Raw genomic sequence first — 20,944 nt, 5'->3', positions numbered from 1 at the left:
CTTCAATCATAAACTATTACTTTAACTCAAGCATTAGATCTTTTCAACCCTGGACACCCAAATCCTGCCCCTATGGTCTATGTGGAGGGATAACAGAAGTTGCCACTCTAGAGGAAAAATGTCTTAATTCTCATTTGTGTTTGATATGATGATAACCAGCTATGGGAATATTTTAATAGTTGCAGAAACTCTTTCTAAATAATAAATGAATAAATACTTTCTTGAAAACTTTACTTTATTATAGAATCTAGCCCAAGTGTGGAAAATTTTAAAATCACCCTATTTACCAAAACTGTCTAATAATAATCTTGCTAGAAAAAATAAAAAACAACAATGATCAGTAAATACCTATACTTAACATTCTTACTTCTGGAACAGAATTTTAAGATCCATGTCCATGTCCTTGTAAGGTAAATCCCTCTGTTTAACAATTTAAAAAAAAAGTCTCACATTTAATACATTGTTTGCACACTCATAAATACATACAAAAGCTGGGAGACCTGTCTTAGAAACATGTTTAAAATGAATATATATAATATTATGAAATAAAATCTGAATAAAAATTTTATTCCAACAACACTTCTCTATTTTAAATCATGTTTATTATTTAAGTTTTTATCACAGTGGAGATTAACTTATGCTTAATCATCCAATCAGTGCCTACTGTCAACTTAATCCAATTCCAAAAAAGTAAAATCAACTCATTCATACACTCTAAGTCCTCTTACTATCCCACCATTCATTGCCTGTATCTTTTTTCCCTTTTAACGGCAACATCGTAATAAGATTGTGAAAAGGTATAACTAATCGGTTTCTATGTATGTATAATACCATTTCTTCAAGTATTCAGAGAGCAGTACATTTGTCTGCATTGTGCATTAGAAAACTACTTGTGACATTATTTCTAAGTGCAGGAGAGCAGCTCCTGGTGGGAGAGTAATGAAGTTGTTTGTCATAGTGTATGCCAAGGATTTACAGCACTATAGAATTTTCACAACTCTTCCATGTTAGTGAGAAACATTAGGTAAATGTTGTATTTGCCTACTCTCAGCTATCGGATGTGGGATTTCAAACTACAAACAAATAAAGCATACACTCAACCAACAAGGGTAGTGCAAGTGCTAAGTAAACAGAATGACATGGAAGAAATTCATAGTTGCCAACTAGTGAATGCTTCAGCAGGGAGGCCCTGATTTTATGATGTCTGTGACTTGCATCCCTGTTCTCAAATGAATACTGTCACTGCTCCATGTCAGCCACAATGACTGGAAAAGGCTGCTGAGGTGAGGGCTGAGGGAATGAGGAGGATGATAGGAATTCATTTTCACAAACAAGTGGTTCAATTTATCTGTCACATCTGTATATAGTGTAAAGTCTGATTTGTTTACAAGATCTCAGACCTCTCCAGACAAAGCAGGTACCAATATGGAAAACTGCAAATGTTTCATTTAAAGGAATTAAATGTTGGCACCTATGTAATATATAGATTGTGTGGCCTGGACAATAAAAGGGATCAGAAGATGGTTTTTTAAAAGTAAAACTTTGGAAATGTAACATCTGAACATTCAAAAGTTACATTAGAGAAAAGCCATCAAACAGTTACATAAACATTCAACAATACAATGGTGCTGTTTAAAAATGCCCTAGAAGCAATAATCTTCAGTACTTTGAATAAAGTCAGAATTTCATTGCTTTGTCTTAATTATGTATTTAACATATTGTTACTCATTAAAATTAAATAGAAAAAAACTATAAAATTGTTCCAGAGGAAAATTATTGGTAGTGGGAAAACAAAAGTAAAATGTGAAAACCAATGTATACATTTACTTAATTACATGTTTTTCCCCCAGAAGTGGCCATACTCTATCAGAAAATAAAAACAAGAAAAACAACAACAACAAAAATAAAACAAAAATTACAAAAAAAACTGTGCCATTTCCTTTTTTTTTTTTTTTCTTCCTCTGCATTCAGTTTTGGGGAAAGTGTTGTTTCATAGTAGTGTTCTGAGTTCACACATATTAAATGGTAGAAAAGAAACATCTGGATCCTGACTATCCTTTTACTTTATTCTTGAGTGTGTTGTACTCTCAACAAATGTAACAATCAGCCAGTAAAAATTATCTTAATTAGGAGACACATACACACACAGACACACACACACACACACACACAACCTTATTAAGAAAAATGCAACCATTCCTGATCCAGGACACACACATATGAAGATTTAAAACTAAGGTCTGACACAGTCACTTAATTGATTTAAATAATTAAGGCTTCTAAAAGGTTCAGTGCCAAAACTCTCTACGTCAGTATTTGAATAAAATATATTTTTGCATTTTAGGTTTGTGCTTTTTACAGCCATCTTAATTCCACAGAATTTCATTAGTAGATCTCATAAGGGCATGTTAGAATTGTTTACTGTTTTACTTTTAGTAGCTGTTAGATTAAATAATAGCAATAAAAATTCAATGAGTGAACCAATTTATTTCTATCACCTGGGCTGTTGGCTCATTTCACTTTCTTTTCATGTTTAATATGGCCATTTCTTTTGTACTTGCCATTGAGGATTCCATTGTGGTAATAATGTCCATTAACTGTGTTATGCTTATTTCTAGACCACAGACTTTTGATTTTTCTGTAGATAAATTTTGTCACCCAAGACAAGAGAAAGTAAAACAAGGCAGCACCAAGCAAAAGCACAAAGGCAATATCCAGTAAAAAATACTGACAAAAAGAGATTTGATGGACAGCGGCACGTAGGTGATGGGCTCCATTGTGACGAATAATATAATCTATCCAATAGATAGTTCGATTGACAGGGTGACCAGGTTGATCCTTGTGAATTTCCGAAAGCTTCTGGGCCCTCTGACGGTAGCTATGGAGAGGGGGACACAGAATGAAGAGGTTAATAATAAAGTTCTATATTTATGCATATCTTCATGTAAAAGGGGGAAATAATAAAAACAACTATTCTTTAGTAAGTACTTTGCATGTACAAACACTGTGTTAAGTGCTTTAAGCACATTATCTTATGTTAACCCAATAAAATATATTTTAAATTGGTGAGAAAAGTGAAAATCAGAGACTGAGTAACTTGATTATGTTACAAAGCAAGCACTGTGTTAAGTGCTTTAAGCACATTATCTTATGTTAACTCAATAAAATATATTTTAAATTGGTGAGAAAAGTGAAAATCAGAGAGACTAAGTAACTTGATTATGTTACAAAGTTGAGACCCAGAATTTCTTGCCTCCAAACCCTTTGCTGTTTCCACACAACATTACATGTAGTTCTTCTCTCCACATACTTTTAAATAATATAAATCAACAAGTCTCAACCAAGATGGAAACTAAATTTATTAGATTCTAAAAGAAAGATGGAGAAAAAGATATAGAACTTCATTCTACCACTTTTTTAAGCAATAATATTTAATTTTGTCTTAGTTTAAAATAACATTAAATATGGGGTGATGATACATTATTAAAGAGATAAAAAAGAGTTGAGAAACACCATGAAGTCAGATTTGATGTTATATGCAGTATTCATATATGTATGAATGTGTATATATATATATATATATATATATATATATATATATATAAAGAAAACACCCTCTTAAATGATTAAAAGACCAAGGAAAATGGGGAATCACAAAGTAGTAAAATATAAGCATTTTATTTTAATCTAAAAACATGTGACTGCACATTAATGTGCCAGTCTTTGACAAACAGCTAAAGCCCTCTTGCATGAATTCATGACTGAAGTTTGTATTTTTTAGACATAAGAAATAATTTCCACCTCGAGAGATACAAAATCTATCATGGAGAATATAGCACTACTGAGTTGTGCATTATAGAGGAACAAAAGATTGGGCATATGTGAAGACTTGAAAAAGCCAAGAGAAGAGTGTAAACTAAATCATAAAAGTAGGGGAGTAAGAATACGCCCAGAATAAATTGATTTGGAAAAAGTATGAAATTTAGTTAGAAATTAGATTGGAAGAAGATGAGTCTTCCCCTTGGGTATTCTGAATGACAAGCTATAATAGCTTCTTTCTTAAAACCAAGGAGCCATTAGATCAGGAAGACTGGCTGTTAAAGCAGAGGGAAGATACTCGTGATGGAAAGTCCATTAAAAAGACCTCAATAATGGCCAATGAAAGACTGACTAAAAAAATGGTGGTGGGATTAGACAGATAAGGGAAATGGTGTAGTAGAAGAGTTTGCAGGAGTTGGTAAGAGTGTGGATTAAAAGTGAAGGGAAAGGCCGGGCGCGGTGGCTCAAGCCTGTAATCCCAGCACTTTGGGAGGCCGAGACGGGTGGATCGCGAGGTCAGGAGATCGAGACCATCCTGGCTAACACGGCGAAACCCCGTCTCTACTAAAAAATACAAAAAACTAGCCGGGCGAGTTGGCGGGTGCCTGTAGTCCCAGCTACTTGGGAGGCTGAGGCAGGAGAATGGCGTAAACCCGGGAGGCGGAGCTTGCAGTGAGCTGAGATCCGGCCACTGCACTCCAGCCTGGGCGACAGAGCGAGACTCCGTCTCAAAAAAAAAAAAAAAAAAAAAAGTGAAGGGAAAGAGAGAGATCATATGCAACTGCAGTGTTTCCAGCTTGAATGACTCACATGGCAGACTTAATTAACAGAACACAGTAACACAGAACACGGCACATGCTGCTGGAAATGATTACAGTTTGGGCTGTAATGAAAGGAAAGGCCGAGAGAGCCACTAGAAATGTGAGGATGGAGCTATGAGATTACAAAGCCTAATGAAAAATCTACTCAGATATTTGAGTTGATTTGATGAGGCTTTATTTTTTATGATTTCACTCTAGACCTAAACATTAAGTTTTAACAATTATGCAAACAAATTTGAGAGGCAGTGAACAGAACGTTGTTAGGAGTGAAAGAAAATGCAAATTAAGGCTATTACATAAGAGTATGTAATTAACAGGCACGTTTTCTCTCTCATCAATGCCTCATCAGAAAATTATGACCAGATAATAAATCTAGTTGTATTAAAAAGTATAAAAACCTCACCAAATATTAATACAAAAAATGAAACGTGACATCTTAGAAAATAAAATCCAACCTTCTCTTTTAACAAAGATGGAAAAGGAGGATAAAAACAATCTTAAGTCTTCAGGTACCTTAATGTCACTGTGTATATAACCCTTTCTCTAGTGATGATTAAACAGATGCTTTAATGGGAAATCTGATTTCTTGCACTCTTGAATAAATTATTAACTCATATGGGACTCCAATATGTTCACTTTGTCCTAGATCACTAATTATCAGAAAAGCTCTTGACATCTGACTCAGCTTATCTGAACAGGGACTTTCATCAGTCAGACTGATGAAAGTAGGAGTAGACTCATAAAGCTGGATTGCTTACTAACCGATTTCATTTTGTATGACTATTCTGTTTAGAGGAGGTCCATGGATCAACTGGAAAGGTATATTGGAGAATTCACAGATAAATTTTTGAGAGGCAGGTATTTTCCATGCTGAAACTGGCCTCAAATTTAGTGTATTGGCATTGTCCTATGAACACAGTTTATTTTACAACTCAAAATTCCTTCCAGTAAGTATATGAATATTGCAAAAACAAATTGGTGTGATTAAAATGGTCACTCCAGACAGCTCTAAATTATTCCAAGGGATCTCTTAGATAAAGCCCCTTTTAATAAAACAATTACCTTGTAAAGAGCTCACATGTACATTAAATTTTACAAAAGTATAAATATTTTCTATTAAAAGTTGATCACGGCCGGGCGCGGTGGCTCAAGCCTGTAATCCCAGCACTTTGGAAGGCCGAGACGGGCGGATCACGAGGTCAGGAGATCGAGACCATCCTGGCTAACACGGTGAAACCCCGTCTCTACTAAAAATACAAAAACTAGCCGGGCGAAGTGGCGGGCGCCTGTAGTCCCAGCTACTCGGGAGGCTGAGGCAAGAGAATGGCGTAAACCCGGGAGGCGGAGCTTGCAGTGAGCTGAGATCCGGCCACTGCACTCCAGCCTGGGCGACAGAGCGAGACTCTGCCTCAAAAAAAAAAAAAAAAAAAAAAAAAAAAAAAAAAAAAAAAAGTTGATCACAGGTTGGATATGTGCTAAGTTAATAATCATCAACTCTCCATCTTTCTCTCTAATTTATTTCATAATAATAAAAGCTTCAGACTCAAAATAATCCTCCCAAACAAATGAACAAAAAAGCAATAGGCTTTTATTAAATGAATCCAAAGCATTAGGAAGCAGAGATGTAAGATGTGTAATTTTACTTAAGTTGTGAATTTTTTTTTTTTTTTTTTTTTTTTTTTTTTTTTTGAGACAGAGTCTCGCTCTGTCGCCCGGGCTGGAGTGCAGTGGCCGGTTCTCAGCTCACTGCAAGCTCCGCCTCCCGGGTTTATGCCATTCTCCTGCCTCAGCCTCCGAGTAGCTGGGACTACAGGCGCCCGCCACCTCGCCCGGCTAGTTTTTTGTATTTTTTAGTAGAGACGGGGTTTCACCGTGTTAGCCAGGATGGTCTCTATCTCCTGACCTCGTGATCCGTCCGTCTCGGCCTCCCAAAGTGCTGGGATTACAGGCTTGAGCCACCGCGCCCGGCCTTAAGTTGTGAATTTTTTAAAAAGGAATACTTTTTGGGGTTTTTGTTGTTGTCGTTATTTCTTCTAAAAAAAGAAAACAGAATATATGTGCAGAATGTGCAGGTTTGTTACATAGGTATACATGTGCCATGGTGGTTTGCTGCACCTACTGACCCATCCACTAAGTTCCCTCCCCTCACCCTCCACCCCCAACAGGTCCTGGTGTGTGTTCTTCCCCCTCTCTGTGTCCATATGTTCTTATTGTTCAACTCCCACTTACGAGTGAGAACATACAGTATTTGGTTTTCTGTTCCTGTGTTATGTACTGAGGATGACTTCCAGCTTCATCCATGTCCCTGGAAAGGACATTACCTCTTTCCTTTTTAATGCTGTATAGTATTCCATGGTGTATATGTACCACATTTTCTTTATCCAGTCTATCATTGATGGGCATTTGGGTTGGTTCTATGTCTTTGCTATAATTGGACTGCAATAAACACACGTGTGCTTGTATCTTTATAATTGAATGATTTATATTCCTTTCAGTATGTACCCGGTACTGGGATTGCTGGGTCAAATGGTATTTCTGGTTCTAGATCCCTGAGGAATTGTCATACTGTCTCCCATAATGGTTAAACTAATTTATATTCCCACCAACAGTGTAAAGCGTTCCTATTTCTCCGCAGCCTCACCAGCACCTATTGTTTCCTGACTTTTTAATAATCACCATTCTGACTGGGCGTGAGATGGTATCTCACTGTGGTTTTGATTTGCATTTCTCTGATGATCAGTGATGTTGAGCTTTTTTACACGTTTGTTGGCCACATAAGTGTCTTCTTTTGAGAAGTCGCTGTTCATATCCTTTGCCCATTTTTTGATGGGGTTGTCTTCTTCTTGTAAATATGTTTAAGTTCCTTGTAAATTCTGGATATTAGACCTTTGTCAGATGGGTACATTGCAAAAATTTTCTCCCATTCTGTAGGTTGCCTGTTCACCCTGATGACAGTTTCTTTTGCTGTACAGAAGCTTTAGTTTAATGAAATCCCATTTGTCAATTTGGGCTTTTGTTGCCATTGCTTTTGGTGTTTTAGTCATGAAGTCTTTGCCTATGCCTGTGTCCTGAATGGTATTGCTTAAGTTGTCTTCTAGGGTTTTTATGATTTTGGGGTTTACATTTAAGTCTTTAATCCATCTTGAGTTATTTTTTGTATAAGATGTAAGGAAGGGGTCCAGTTTCAGTTTTCTGCATATGGCTAGCCAGTTTTCTCAGCACCATTTACTGAATCGGAGATCCTTTCCCCATTGCTTGTTTTTGGCAGGTTTGTAGAAGATTAGATGGTTGTAGATGTGTGGTGTAGTTTTTGAGGTCTCTGTTCTGCTACATTGGTCTATATATCTGTTTCAGTACCAGTACCATGCTATTTTAGTTACTGCAACTTTGTAGTATAGTTTGAAGTCAGGTAGCGTAATGCCTCCAGCTTTGTTTTTTGTTTTGTTTTGTTTTGGGTTTTTGGTTGTTTTTGCTTAGGATTTTCTTGACTATATGGGGTCTTCTTTGATTCCATATGAAATTTAAAAGTTTTTTCTAATTCTGTAAATAATGTAAATGGTAGTTTGATGGGAATAGTATTGAATCTATAAATTACTTTGGGCAGTGTAGCCATTTTCACAATATTCGTTTTTCCTATTCATGAGGATGGAATGTTTTCAATCTGTTTGTGTTCTCTCTTATTTCCTTGAGCAGTGGTTTGCAGTTCTCCTTGAAGGTCTTTCACATCCCTGGATAGCTGTATTCCTAGGTATTTTATTCTATTTGTAGTGATTGCTGAATGGGAGTTCATTCATGATTTGGCTGTCTGCTTGCCTATTGTTGGTGTAAAGGAATGCTTGTGATTTTTGCACAGGGATTTTGTATCCTAAGACTTTGCTGAAGTTCCTTTCAGTTCAATAAATTTTGGGGCTGAGACGATGGGATTTTCTAAATATAAAATTATGTCATCTGCAAATTGAGACAATTTGACTTCCTCTCTTCCTATTTGAATCCTCCTTATTTCTTTCTCTTGCCTGATTGCCCTGGCCAGAATTTCCAAGACTATGTTGAATAGGATTGGTGACAGAGAGCATCTTTTTCTTGTGCTGGTTTCCAAAGGGAATGCTTCCAGCTTTTGTCCATTCAGTATGATGTTGGCTGTAGATCTGTCATAAATACCTCTTATTATTTTGAGATATGTTCCATCAATACCTAGTTTATTAAGAGTTTTTTACATGAAGGGGTACTGAATTTTATCAAAGGCTTTTCTGTGTCTATTGAGATAATCGTGGTTTTTTGCCTTTGGTTCTGGTTATGTGATAGATTACCTTTATAGATTTATATATGTTGAACCAGCCTTGCATCCCAGGGATGAAGCCAACTTGATCATAGTGGATAAGCTTTTTTTTTTTGAAGATGGAGTCTTGCTCTGTTGCCCAGGCTGGAGTGCAGTGGCACAATCTCAGCTCACTGCAAGCTCTGCCTCCCAGGTTGACGCCATTCTCCTGACTCGGCCTCTTGAGTAGCTGGGACTACAGGTGCCCGCCACCACACCCAGTTAATTTTTTGTATTTTTAGTAGAGACGGGGGTTTCACCGTGTTAGCCAGGATGGTCTCGATCTCCTGACCGCATGATCCGCCCGCCTCGTGCTGTTGGATTCAGTTTGCCAGGATTTTATTGAAGATTTTCACATTGATGTTCATCAGAGATATTGGCCTGAAGTTTTCTTTTTGTTGTTGTTGTTGTTGTTATTGTTGTTGTGTCTTTCCAGTTGTGGTATCAGGATAATGCTGGCTTCATAAAAGGAATCTTCTTTTTCAGTATTAGTTACTTGGTTTAAACTAGAATATCTCGGACACAGTATTAGTGAGGCAAACTAATATTTTCAATAATTATCACCTGTTAAATGTGGAATATTATCACATTTGAAACAAAGACAAATGACTTCAGTTTATATAATGACTTTTAGCAAAGGACATGCTATACAAATCACTGGCATTTTTACATTGACTAAGACATCTTTCTATGTACAAAATCCTTTCAGTTAAATATTTAAGGTTTTCAAGTTACATATGATTAACTCATTATCTGGTATGCATACTTTTGGGAATGATATAAATTTATTCATGGCATAGAATAATGCTTAAATCAAGCACTTACATCTCTTCAATATTCTAGAGCTGGAATTGCCATGTGACCTAAGATCGTAACCTGTTCTTGCTCTGATTCAGCTTGGTTCATGCCTCACAAAACACAGCTGGACTAACTACCTGTGAATAACCTAGATTTTTGCGCTTTCCTTTTTATCCGACCCAATCTCAGCAGTTCTGCAACTGTTTCCCCATAATTCTACTTAGAGCTATATTTTACAAACTTTCCTGAAAGGCTGCATATATATACACACATACGTACACACATACATATGATACATATATGATGTATATGTGTGTGCATATATATACACACATGAAAGAACATCATGTTTTAAAAAGCACACCTTTAAAGAAAAACTATAGATAACAGAAGAAGGGATCTACTTAGGCAACCCTAGTTATGGAACATATTGCTTCCCATGGCAGAGCTGTATCCGACACTGGATCCTTTAAGAGTCCAGAGCATGAAGGTCACCTCTGAGCTCACATAAAAAGCCGTATAACGAACTTCAGTCGAATTCGGCATTTTATATGCAAGCATAATCCTTTTACATGAAATAATTTTTCTTATTATTGGTTGTTCCTTAGAATGTGGCAGTGTCTCTCAAGCCAATGTTAAGCCATATCCCCTGGGCATAAAAAGAAAAAGCTTATACTCTTCTAATCTTTAATGCTATCGGAAATGCAAGATAAATTAAACATCATGTCTACAAATGAAGATAACTGCTACTTTGTTTTAAAACTACATAGGCCAATTCTTCACCCTTTGAGACTCATTTGTGAACTAACTTAACTCAGGACCTATCAAGAATTTAAAAAGCAAAATAAAGATTCTGCTTCATCATTCACCTGTGTAAATAAATCTCCGTATTTCTTTAATACTCAGTGCTAGGGAAACCCAGCAACACCAGGCTTACCATGCAGTACAAAGAGCACTGTCTTGGTAATCAGACAGTCCTGGCTTCTAATTTCTCTTTTTTTTTTTTTTTTTTTTTTTTTTTTTTTTGAGACGGAGTCTCGTTCTGTCGCCCAGGCTAGAATGCAGTGGCCGGATCTCAACTCACTGCAAGCTCCGCCTCCTGGGTTCACGCCATTCTCCTGCCTCAGCCTCCCCAGTAGCTGGGACTACAGGCGCCCGCCACCTCGCCCGGCTAGTTTTTTGTATTTTTTAGTAGAGACGGGGTTTCACCGTGTTAGCCAGGATGGTCTTGATCTCCTGACCTTGGGATCCACCCGTCTCGGCCTCCCAAAGTGCTGGGATTACAGGCTTGAGCCACCGCGCCCGGCCTTGGCTTCTAATTTCGACTATGATTGCTGTTGTAAGCCAAATTACTTAAGTTCTCTGAATATCAAGTGCCTTGCCTATACAATGTGGATAATAAAAACTGTGATATACAGCTGTCATAAATATGAAAATGAAATGAGCACATAACATTTGACACAATGTAGATATCCAAAGATTGTTCACATTGCAGTTTCTCCCTCAGTTTGGAAGATCCTGGTAGAATATTATCTGGTGTCAACATGGCTGGTCAAATGACTGCTGTTTTTATTTTCTAAATTGTAGAAAACATGCATAAAGCATTATCACAGGAATCTAAAGGATATTTCCATAACTTCATAATTTATTGACAATTTATTGAAAGTAATTGGCTACTGACAATATACTGTGGTGTGTACATTCATCAGCTTTAATGTTAACTGAAACTGTGTCTGAAATTGGTGGGTTCTTGGTCTCGCTGACTTCAAGAAAGAAGCCATGGACCCTCGCTGTGAGTGTTACAGTTCTTAAACATGGTGTGTCCGAAGTTTGTTCCTTTGGATGTTCAGATGTGTCCAGAGTTTCTTCCTTCTGGTGGATTTGTGGTCTCGCTGACTTCAGGAGTAAGCTGCAGACCTTCTCGCTGTTACAGCTCTTAAAGGCGGCACGTCTGGAGTTGTTCATTCCTTCTGGTGGGTTCGTGGTCTCCCTGGCTTCAGGAGTGAAGCTGCAGACCTTTGCGGCAAGTGTTAAAAGTTCACAAAGGTGGCGCGTCCGGAGTTGTTCTTTCCTCTTGTCCAGAGCTGTTCCTCCCTCCTTGTGTGTTCGTGGTCTCGCTGGCTTCAGGAGGGAAGCTGCAGACCTTCCCGGTGAGTGTTACAGCTCATAAAGGTGGCGCGGACCCAAAGAGTGAGCAGCAGCAAGATTTAGTATGAAGAGCTAAAGAACAGACCTTACACGGATAGCAAGGGGACCCAAGCCGGTTGTTGCAGTTGGCTTGGGCAGCCTGCTTTTACTCCCTTAGCTGATTCCACCCACATCCTGTTGATTGGTCGACTTTACAGAGAGCTGATTGGTCCGTTTCAACAGGGTGCTGATTGATGCATTTAAAAACCTTAGATAGACAGAGTGCTGACTGGTGCGTTTACAATCCTTTAGCTAGACAGGAAAGTTCTCCTAAGTCCCCACCTGACCCAGAAGCCCAGACGGCTTGACTTCTCACTGGCACTCGCTGCGGGACGTTGCGGGTACTCCGGCAGCCCAGAGGGAGCTCATCTCCGGATCAAGCCCAGCAGGCCTGGCTGCGCAGCCTGGGGTCCGCCCCGGGAGCAGCCACGTGCAGCCCGGGCTCTCGCGCGCGCCTCTTCCTCCACACCTCCCCGCGAGCAGAGGGAGTCCGCTCCTGCCTTGGCCAGCCCCAGAGAGGGTCCCCCACAGCACAGCAGAGGGCTGAAGGGCTCCTAGAGTGCTTCAGCCAGAGCAGACACCGAGGCCCAAGAGGTGCCCAGAGCGAGTGAGGGCTCCTAGCACGTTGTCACCTCTCAAAACCTTACCTGGGATTATTGATAACCTTCACCAGTGCTTCATACAGCTCTTTTTCAGTAACTGTCTTCCATTCTAGTAATATTCCCATTCCTTTTGCCTGTACTCTAGTCATAGTATCATAATGGTCTCCAAAGAGTGGAATTCCCACTACAGGCACACCATGATACATAGTTTCAAAAATACTGTTCAAGCCACCATGGCTCAGGAAGGCTTTAATCTTTGAATGCCCTGAAGAAAGATGAAAAAGAAAACAACTTACAACAGTATTACTCTACAGAAGAGATTTTCCCAGAAATGTATTAAAACTGACACCACAGTAAACATGCATTTCAGATAAAGGATACCTAAAGCGTAATTTCACTGATTCCTGTTCTACACCAATTAAAATATTTGTTATATACATAATTGTCAGATTTTGATACATCAATTAAAAGCCATTTTTAGGTAGTTGAAATGTACGTTACTATTTTTAACACAAACACTGCATGACTAACATATTTAAATGGCCAATAATTATTAGGAAGCCAATGAAAGCAAGAAATGCCAAATACCAGAGTGAAAAAATAGACATCTACTTTCTGGCTACTCAAATGTTTATCAACGTTAAAGTTAAAAACACTTTTTTAAACAAATATAAAGAAGGATTGGATTCCAGAAGTCAATGAAGAGTTTGTGTGCTTCTCCAGAAAGAAATGTTATAATCACTATTTACAACATTCAAGTTCTATCAGCATTAGTATTTCACAATTTTAGGGTTTAATTTTACATTTATGTGCTCACACATGTAGGTATAAACATTTATAATCATTTCTAAGACATGAGACATCACATAACATCTAGTTGTTATAGGAATAAAAGAGATAATTTGTCAAAATTAATGTGGAAGTTCAAAACTTAGATTTGTTCTCCTAGTAAATGGCCTACATTTCCATAAAAGAGATCAAAAGTTTGGCATAAGAGTTGTAAAAACAAAACAAAACAAAACAAAACAAAAGACATTGTACCTAGGATATATGTTATTGGCCAGAAAGAAATTATACCTAGCTGAAATGTCGATCTTTTAAAATATACATGTGCCAGGTACAAAATTACTGTGTGTGGGAACCATGGTCTCAATGGTGCTCCCGGAGCTCTTCCATCCTGAAGTCCAGTGGAATTGGTTAGTCAGTGTCTATAGCCCTTACCCACAGGTGGCTTCTCTGACCCCTAGGTCCAACTAAAGGATCTGCCCTAGAAGTGGATTTCAATCTTTATTTTTAGCAAAAACCCCTCTCTTTGAACAAAACCAACCACCAAGCCCAACAGTAAAAAATAAAGCCGATCTGCTGTCTAAAGAGGAAGAGCTGGCTACGAGGGGAGGGGAAAGACATTGATTTAGTTCCTACTTCTCATCTTGGAAGAATCTTTTGATCACAGTTAGAAGCTATTAGAGGACTTACAAGGATCATACCTATTGTTAAAAAAGATACTAATCTTGAAAATGTCAGAGAGCTGACATTGAGAAGCCTAGAGCGGCTATGGACTTGAGGAGGGTGCTCAGGCATGGACCTTGTAGCAGAGCCTCATGGTCAAAAAAAAAAAAAAAGAAAAAGAAAAAAAAATTAACAAACATAAAACCCACACACAATGAAAGTTTAGATGTTCATACATAACAATGTCACACTGTTGCACTGAGGTAGCTGATAGCCAGGTTATCTATTTAAGTTTCCTGCTTCTTTCCTATCGTCTAAGGAATCTAAGTCATAATAGTAAAGCCATTAGAGACTTAAAAATAAAAAAATACAAATATCAAGAAAAGTAAATTGCCTTGTATTCTTTTTCTTCAGTTTTAGCATATATAGAATAGTATTATAATAAGCTAAATGAAAAAAAATTATAAACATAAATAAAATTCTTTACTGGTTTTTAGTTATACAATTTAATTTGCTGCTTTTTAGGAGAATCACTATAGCTGTATTAAAATATAGTTTCAATGTCTTAAAAGTATAAGTTAAAATCAAAGCCACTTTTACATAACATTAGGTGTATTATGGAAAAAATGGTGGTCAATATTGTCAAAATCAATCCCATTTTTATAATTTTTGTAATAAATAATATATTCAAGGATAATACGGCATTAACTTTTTCTAAAAATTTAATGAATAAAAATTTGCATTATTATTATCTGTGCTTATTGAACATAGAGTTAAATTATCTAGATTCAAACACACTTAAAAGACATGCATATAATAATCACTATTTTAATTTTGAGAATCAGAATCCCCAAGATTAAATAATACAAAGTTCTTCAAAACTACCCAGTGATTTAGGACTAAACAGAGCACAGAATCTAATTAAAGTTAAAATAAATTGACTGTTCCTCTCGTCTTCTGCTTCTTTTTGGTTTCAGACAAATGAATAACTTCTAATTTCTCTTGGTTCTCAGACCATCTGTAATAAATCTGTAACCCAAATCTACATTCTTATTGTTTTAACTGTTGTACTTTCACCTGATTACTCTAATTAGGCATAATCTTATTCACTACTAATTTATATAGTTTATTAAGTACATAATTTCCAGATAATTAAAATTGGAGACTGGTCTAAAAATTTTAATATAGATGTCCAAATGTTTACATTTTACACACTCTTTTCCAATAAATAAAGACTTAAAATTTTGACCTCAAATTTAAGACTTGAAATACTGGATAAAAAACATAAAACTCTAACATTTACTACACACATACCGTATGAACCTCTCAAGCAAAAAAAAAAAAAAAAAAAAAAAAAATCACATTTATGTAATTAAAACCTAATAGCCAAGCAAGTAACCACAAATCATTTACTCACCAAGCAGGTCATTCTGTGGTAACCATTCTATGAGTTTAGTGTTGTTTCCTAGATTCTTTGGTTTGGGTCCTGAAAACCTAAAATGTACACCAGAAAATTAACCTTTTAAAAATCAAACCTTACTCATAGTATGTGCTCTCTGATTAAAGTATGAGATTTAAAATAAATGTTCGATGATCTTTTGTTGATATTCTTAAGAATGAAACCATGCTTTGGTAACAACAAATATTTGATTAAGTTTCTTTTAAAAAACTTTCACTGGATGGAGGAAAAACAAGAAATAATTTGCTTACATAGAGATCTATTTTCCATTGGCTCCTCACACCTATACACATACAGAGATAGGATAAAAAAATAAAAAAAATAAATAAATAAACCTACACTAGAAGTCATTCCCCACTAACAGTCAGAAGCTGCAACAAGAAGGGGCAGGGAGGGCTGCCACTGCTATGGCAGTCCATATCCCTAATCCTTAACACCCCAAGCCTGAGGGAAGGCACAAGTGTTGAAAGAAATCAGAAAGTTCTCTTCTTTAGCTTCACCAGAAATAAAATTTTGTGAGGCAAAGCACATAATTACGGTGTTTTCTGCCTGATATTTAAAAGGTAAAACATAAATATGCTTAACAACTAAGAGGGTGACAAAAGAGTCTGAACGGAGTAGACATAAACTGTCCTAAATGAAGCAGAAGTACTTTCTGGGGTTAAGCCTAATAGAGGAAACCCAATGGGACCGGAATCTGAAGGGAAAAGTCCTGAACAGTTAGAATAAAATAAATGTCATTGCATAGCTCAGCAGGCGGAGCTAATCCTTACTCATTTGTTATAAAGGGAAAATCTCTATTACTAAAAGCCTAATTGCAATGGCTTAAGGGGCACTTTCTTCTACTCATGGTAGTAACTATGGGACCAATGTTGTATCCCTAGAGTTCAACAGCGGTAGTATGTGCTCAATAAATACATGCTAAATAAAGTGTTCATGTCTGAGTTTTCAACATTGGGTTGGAAATTCCAAAGACAGTCATGTGTTGGCAATGCCTTCCAAAAGAAGCTATGGTCAATCTACGGTTCTGTCTTAAACTGTGTTAAATGGTAAATGATTGTGTTTTTAAAGGCCAGGTTTGTTAAATAAAATAAATCAAAAATATATGTAAAGGAGACAAAGTGGGAGCCAAAAAGAGTCCATGGTATTTTAGGTATTTGTTAATCCATCATTTTCTTCCTCATTGCAAAACTGATTTGAAGGAGTATATAAAAAGGCATGCAATTAAAACTAACTTTTAAAATCATAATAAATAATAAAAGAGTAAATAAGGGTGGAATTCTGAGGGAAACATAAATATTCATCTGACACAAGGAAAAGTCATTCTGAATAATATCTTCTTTCTGTCCTATAGGTCAGAGGTTTCTTTATCCATCATAGAGCCTTATGAATTAATTCCTAAATTTCAATACGCTAAGAAACAAAATGAAAGTCAAGGGCATCTTGCTAATCTTGCCAGGGAAACAATGTGCTGTGCTTTACTGGGACCTGTGGGTTAAAAAAAAGAGATAACGAATGTCAATAACAAAGAAACAATCTACATTATTACCTTACCTCCAAATCACTTTTTGAGGCAATCTCCCCAGAGCTCCTGCCAGTTTGTTAGCAATGTCTTCTGAGAGATACTTGACACCAGCTCCAAAAGACACCAAGACAAAGCCATGTTCATTAGCACCATTTACCCATCTTTGGAGATCCTGTAAATCAAAACATGGCAGTAAGTTTTACGAAGACCAATCTAGTTTGTAATTGGTGTTATTAACAGCCCAGTTAAAAAAAAGAAACTTTTAAAGTAATTTTCTTAAACAATTAGAAAGTAAAGGATATATTTTCTTCTAAATAACTGCTTTTGTTTACATTTCATCTGATAATGCTAACCGAAATGAGGACATATAAACTACAACAAAAATAACTTAAAAAATAAGTAGCTAAAGGTCTGAAATCTCAGAAAAAGGGCAAAAATTGGAAATGATGATACATGGTCAGAAAACAATCTGTATGCAGACACAAGCAAAAGATGTGGACTAAACATATGAAAAATCAATCATACTGGCAAAAATTTGTTAATGCATCGTTTACAAATTTTTGCCAGTATGACTGATTTGCATTGAAAATCAAATCAGTTCATTTTAAGAAATACCACCCTTACTTCATTTTATTGTATAGGCACAAGCTTGTTTTTCATGATGTCATCCCTTTGAATAAATCCTTGCCAAAGACACCCAGCTTCAGTTTCCCATAGGAAAACTAATAGAGCCAGGGCACATTGAGGAACACATTAATTCCATTGTAAGAATGGTACACTTGCTGTCCATTGATGAGTCCTATGCCATAATGAAGTCACGAAAGCAGAAGCCTGACCCATTCTGTGTTCATAATGTGCAGAGTGAGCTGCCACAGTTATACATCATAGACTCTGCAGGTCTCTCACTCAGGAAGAATGAGTTATTGCCATGGTTGTGTCAGCCATGCTTCTGCATTTCGCACTTTGTAGCATAACCTGATTTGTAGCTAAGGAGTACTGCACAATAAGAAGTATCATCACAGCCAGGCGCGGTGGCTCACGCCTGTAATCCCAGCACTTTGGGAGGCAAAGGCAGGTGCATCACGAGGTCAGGAGATGGAGACAATCCTGGCTAACACGGTGAAACCCCATCTCTACTAAAAATAAAAAAATACAAAAAAAAAAAAAAAATAGCTGGGCGTGGTGGCAGGCACCTGTAGTCCCAGCTACTCAGGAGGCTAAGGCAGGAGAACCAGGGAGGTGGAGCTTGCAGTGAGCCAAGATTGTGCCACTGCACTCCAGCCTGGGTGACAGAGTGAGATTCTGTCTCAAAAAAAGCATCGTCACAATGGCATCACTGCACAGCTTAATTAATTATTTAATGGAACATTAAGCCTAAGTTTTCCTTCCTTTCCCTCTTCTATTCATTTTATCACCTAAAGAAATTTATATTCTCTATTGTACTCAGCAAGTGACTGATCACATTTTATGTCCCCCAAAAATTAGTGAATAGTGTCACTGCATGACCGAGAGTGATGACAGAAAGGAGGTACATCCTTCTAGCTACTGAATGAGTAAAATAGTCTACAATTATTTGGTAGGGAAGAAAATCTTACCAAAACATCATATTTTCCAGGAAGCTCTATTTATAAATACAGATAATCCTTGACTTATGATTTTTCAACTTTATGATGCTGTGAAAGCTATACTCCTTCAGTAGAGACTGTACTTCAAATTTTGAATTTTGATCTTTTCCAAGGCTGGTCATACGCCTGAACAGTGACAGTGAGCTGTAGCACTTAGTAATGCAATCATGAGGGTGAGTGGCCAACACACAACTGTGTACCGTCTTGGCAGATGATTTTGTCCAAGTGTAGGCTAATGGAAGTGTTCTGAGCACGTTTAACGTAGGCTAGGCTATGACGTCAGTATGTTAGGTGTATTAAACACATTTTGACTTAAAATATCTTCAACTTATGATATCCGGACAGAACCCCACTGTAAGTCAAAGAACATATGTATATAAAAGAAATACAGACTATATCAATTTTGAATTAAAACTTTTATATTCTGTTACATTTACCGAGAATATGTAAGATGCTGAAAATTTAACAGTGTTATCCAAAGATTGAAAGTAATAAACAAGAGCAGAATGATTTAAAATTTTATATACAGTCCTAAGTTAGAGGTACTTAAAATCAATATAAATCAATATAAATCAAAATAAAATCAATATAAAACAGTAAAATCATATGAATACATATGGTGTACGTAAGTACCAAATATAAGCCTTTACTGATATGTAAAAGAGTAGGAAAATTCATGTTCATCATGTTTCCTTCAGGAAAAAAAACTCAGTACTTTTAGAAGATAATATTCCACTTGGCTGAGAAGGAAGAGTGGGAACCAAGGTGACATGCAAATTCCTATTTCCTGAGTTGGAGGAAAAAGGCCAGAACAGAGACAGTGAGCAAGTGGATGCCTTACTGTCCCTCGATGTAACCCCTCCCCATGATTTCTAATCTGCAGCCTAAATTCACAGAACATTTGGTGTGATGAATGCTTTATGAGAACATTGAAGGGGTTGGGTTTTGGATTCAGTTGACAAGCAGGTGATTCTGGAGTCATGAACAGATGCAAGAGCCAGACGTGGAAGCGATTTTAAATTTGCTGCTCATGGCAAAACTTTGAAATTGGAACTTCACGGAAAAGTATACTGATATCTTCTGGTGGGTTGGGAGGCCCTCAGGATATCTTAGCCATATATAAAAATACAGGCTTTTTTGGAACTTAAGACCCAGTTACAAAAGGCAAATTTATTTAATAACAGCTCTTAGAAAACAAACTTCATGGTAAATGTGTTCAACACACACACACACACACACACACACACACACACACACACACACACATAAATCCTAACTCCAGAAATGTAACATTTTTAGAAGTAAAAGTACTTCTGTTCCTGGTCAAATAACTTCTGCTCCTGGTCAAATACCAAATTTTAAAACTGGACTAAAGAATTCTTTTATAACAGCAACAAAATCCATAAAGACCTAAGAATAAATCTAACAGAAATATACCAAATATACATGAAGAAAACATGAAAACTTTACTAAAGGACAAAAAAGGAAGGAAACCTGAATAAATGGGGACAATAGAACATGATGACAGAGACAATCAGCTATCGATTGAAGAAAAAAATACGAGATTCTATCCCTCCTCTAGTAACAGTCAAAGAGGGATTGTAAGTTAAATTGATTTATAATTTTAAAAAGACATTTTAAAAATCAACAAAATAATTAATAGACTGACAGAGATATTTACAATACACATAATAAAGGACTAATACTAAAATAAAATAGGGGGAATAAAACCACAAACACCAGAAAACCAGAAAGCACCCAATTCATAGAAGAAAACTAAATGGTATAAACATTAAAAGAACCTTTGTTTCACATGACTAATCAGAGAAACAAATTCAAATTGTTTTCATATTGTCTATATAGTGCTCTGTTGATATGTAATATTTCATTAATATTTAATTCATTTTAAAGAATAGAACCTAGAATTTACCCTTTAAGTATTATTGCTTTGTAATTTTCTTGTAACTGTTTTTGTTTGTTTGCTGGAAGCATAAATGTCTTTTCTTAAATGGCCTCTGGGTTTACTGTTATTAGCAAGCCTTTTCCACTTCAAGATTATCTTTTAAATGGTTCATATTTTCTTTTCATAATTTTACAGTATAATTTCTTTAATGTTTTAATCTTTTAAACAATGAATATTTATTTTGAAGGAAAGAATAACAATGACATCCATCTTTATTTTTAACCAAATTGTTAGCCAGTCTTCTCAACATTAGTTATTTAATATCTCATCATCTCAATTATTTGAAATGCCACCCTCACAGTCTGTTTCTGAATTCTATTCTGTTCCAATGATCTATCCATCTCTGTGCCAGTGCCAAGAATTTTATTTTACAGTTTTATA

At 36.5% G+C, this 20,944-nt stretch overlaps 1 protein-coding gene across 3 annotated transcripts in view; it reads right to left on the bottom strand.

The window, feature by feature from the left end:
- Nucleotides 1-583: 583 nt before the first annotated feature.
- Nucleotides 584-20,944, bottom strand: part of UGT8 (UDP glycosyltransferase 8) — an 86,202-nt gene continuing 65,841 nt past the window's right edge. For all 3 annotated transcript variants that reach the window (XM_030926221.1, XM_030926220.1, XM_010380631.2), the window contains 4 exons: nt 17,005-17,147; nt 15,409-15,485; nt 12,588-12,807; nt 584-2,878 (listed from right to left, as the gene is read on the bottom strand). In XM_030926221.1, coding sequence (XP_030782081.1) covers nt 2,512-2,878; nt 12,588-12,807; nt 15,409-15,485; nt 17,005-17,147 — 807 coding nt within the window. In that variant the 3' untranslated portion in view covers nt 584-2,511. The remainder of the gene's footprint in view (nt 2,879-12,587; nt 12,808-15,408; nt 15,486-17,004; nt 17,148-20,944) is intronic.

This window comes from Rhinopithecus roxellana, chromosome 2, assembly GCF_007565055.1.
Source record: "Rhinopithecus roxellana isolate Shanxi Qingling chromosome 2, ASM756505v1, whole genome shotgun sequence".
Taxonomy (NCBI): Eukaryota; Metazoa; Chordata; class Mammalia; order Primates; family Cercopithecidae; genus Rhinopithecus; species Rhinopithecus roxellana.
This window is presented reverse-complemented; position numbering and strand designations above follow the sequence as displayed.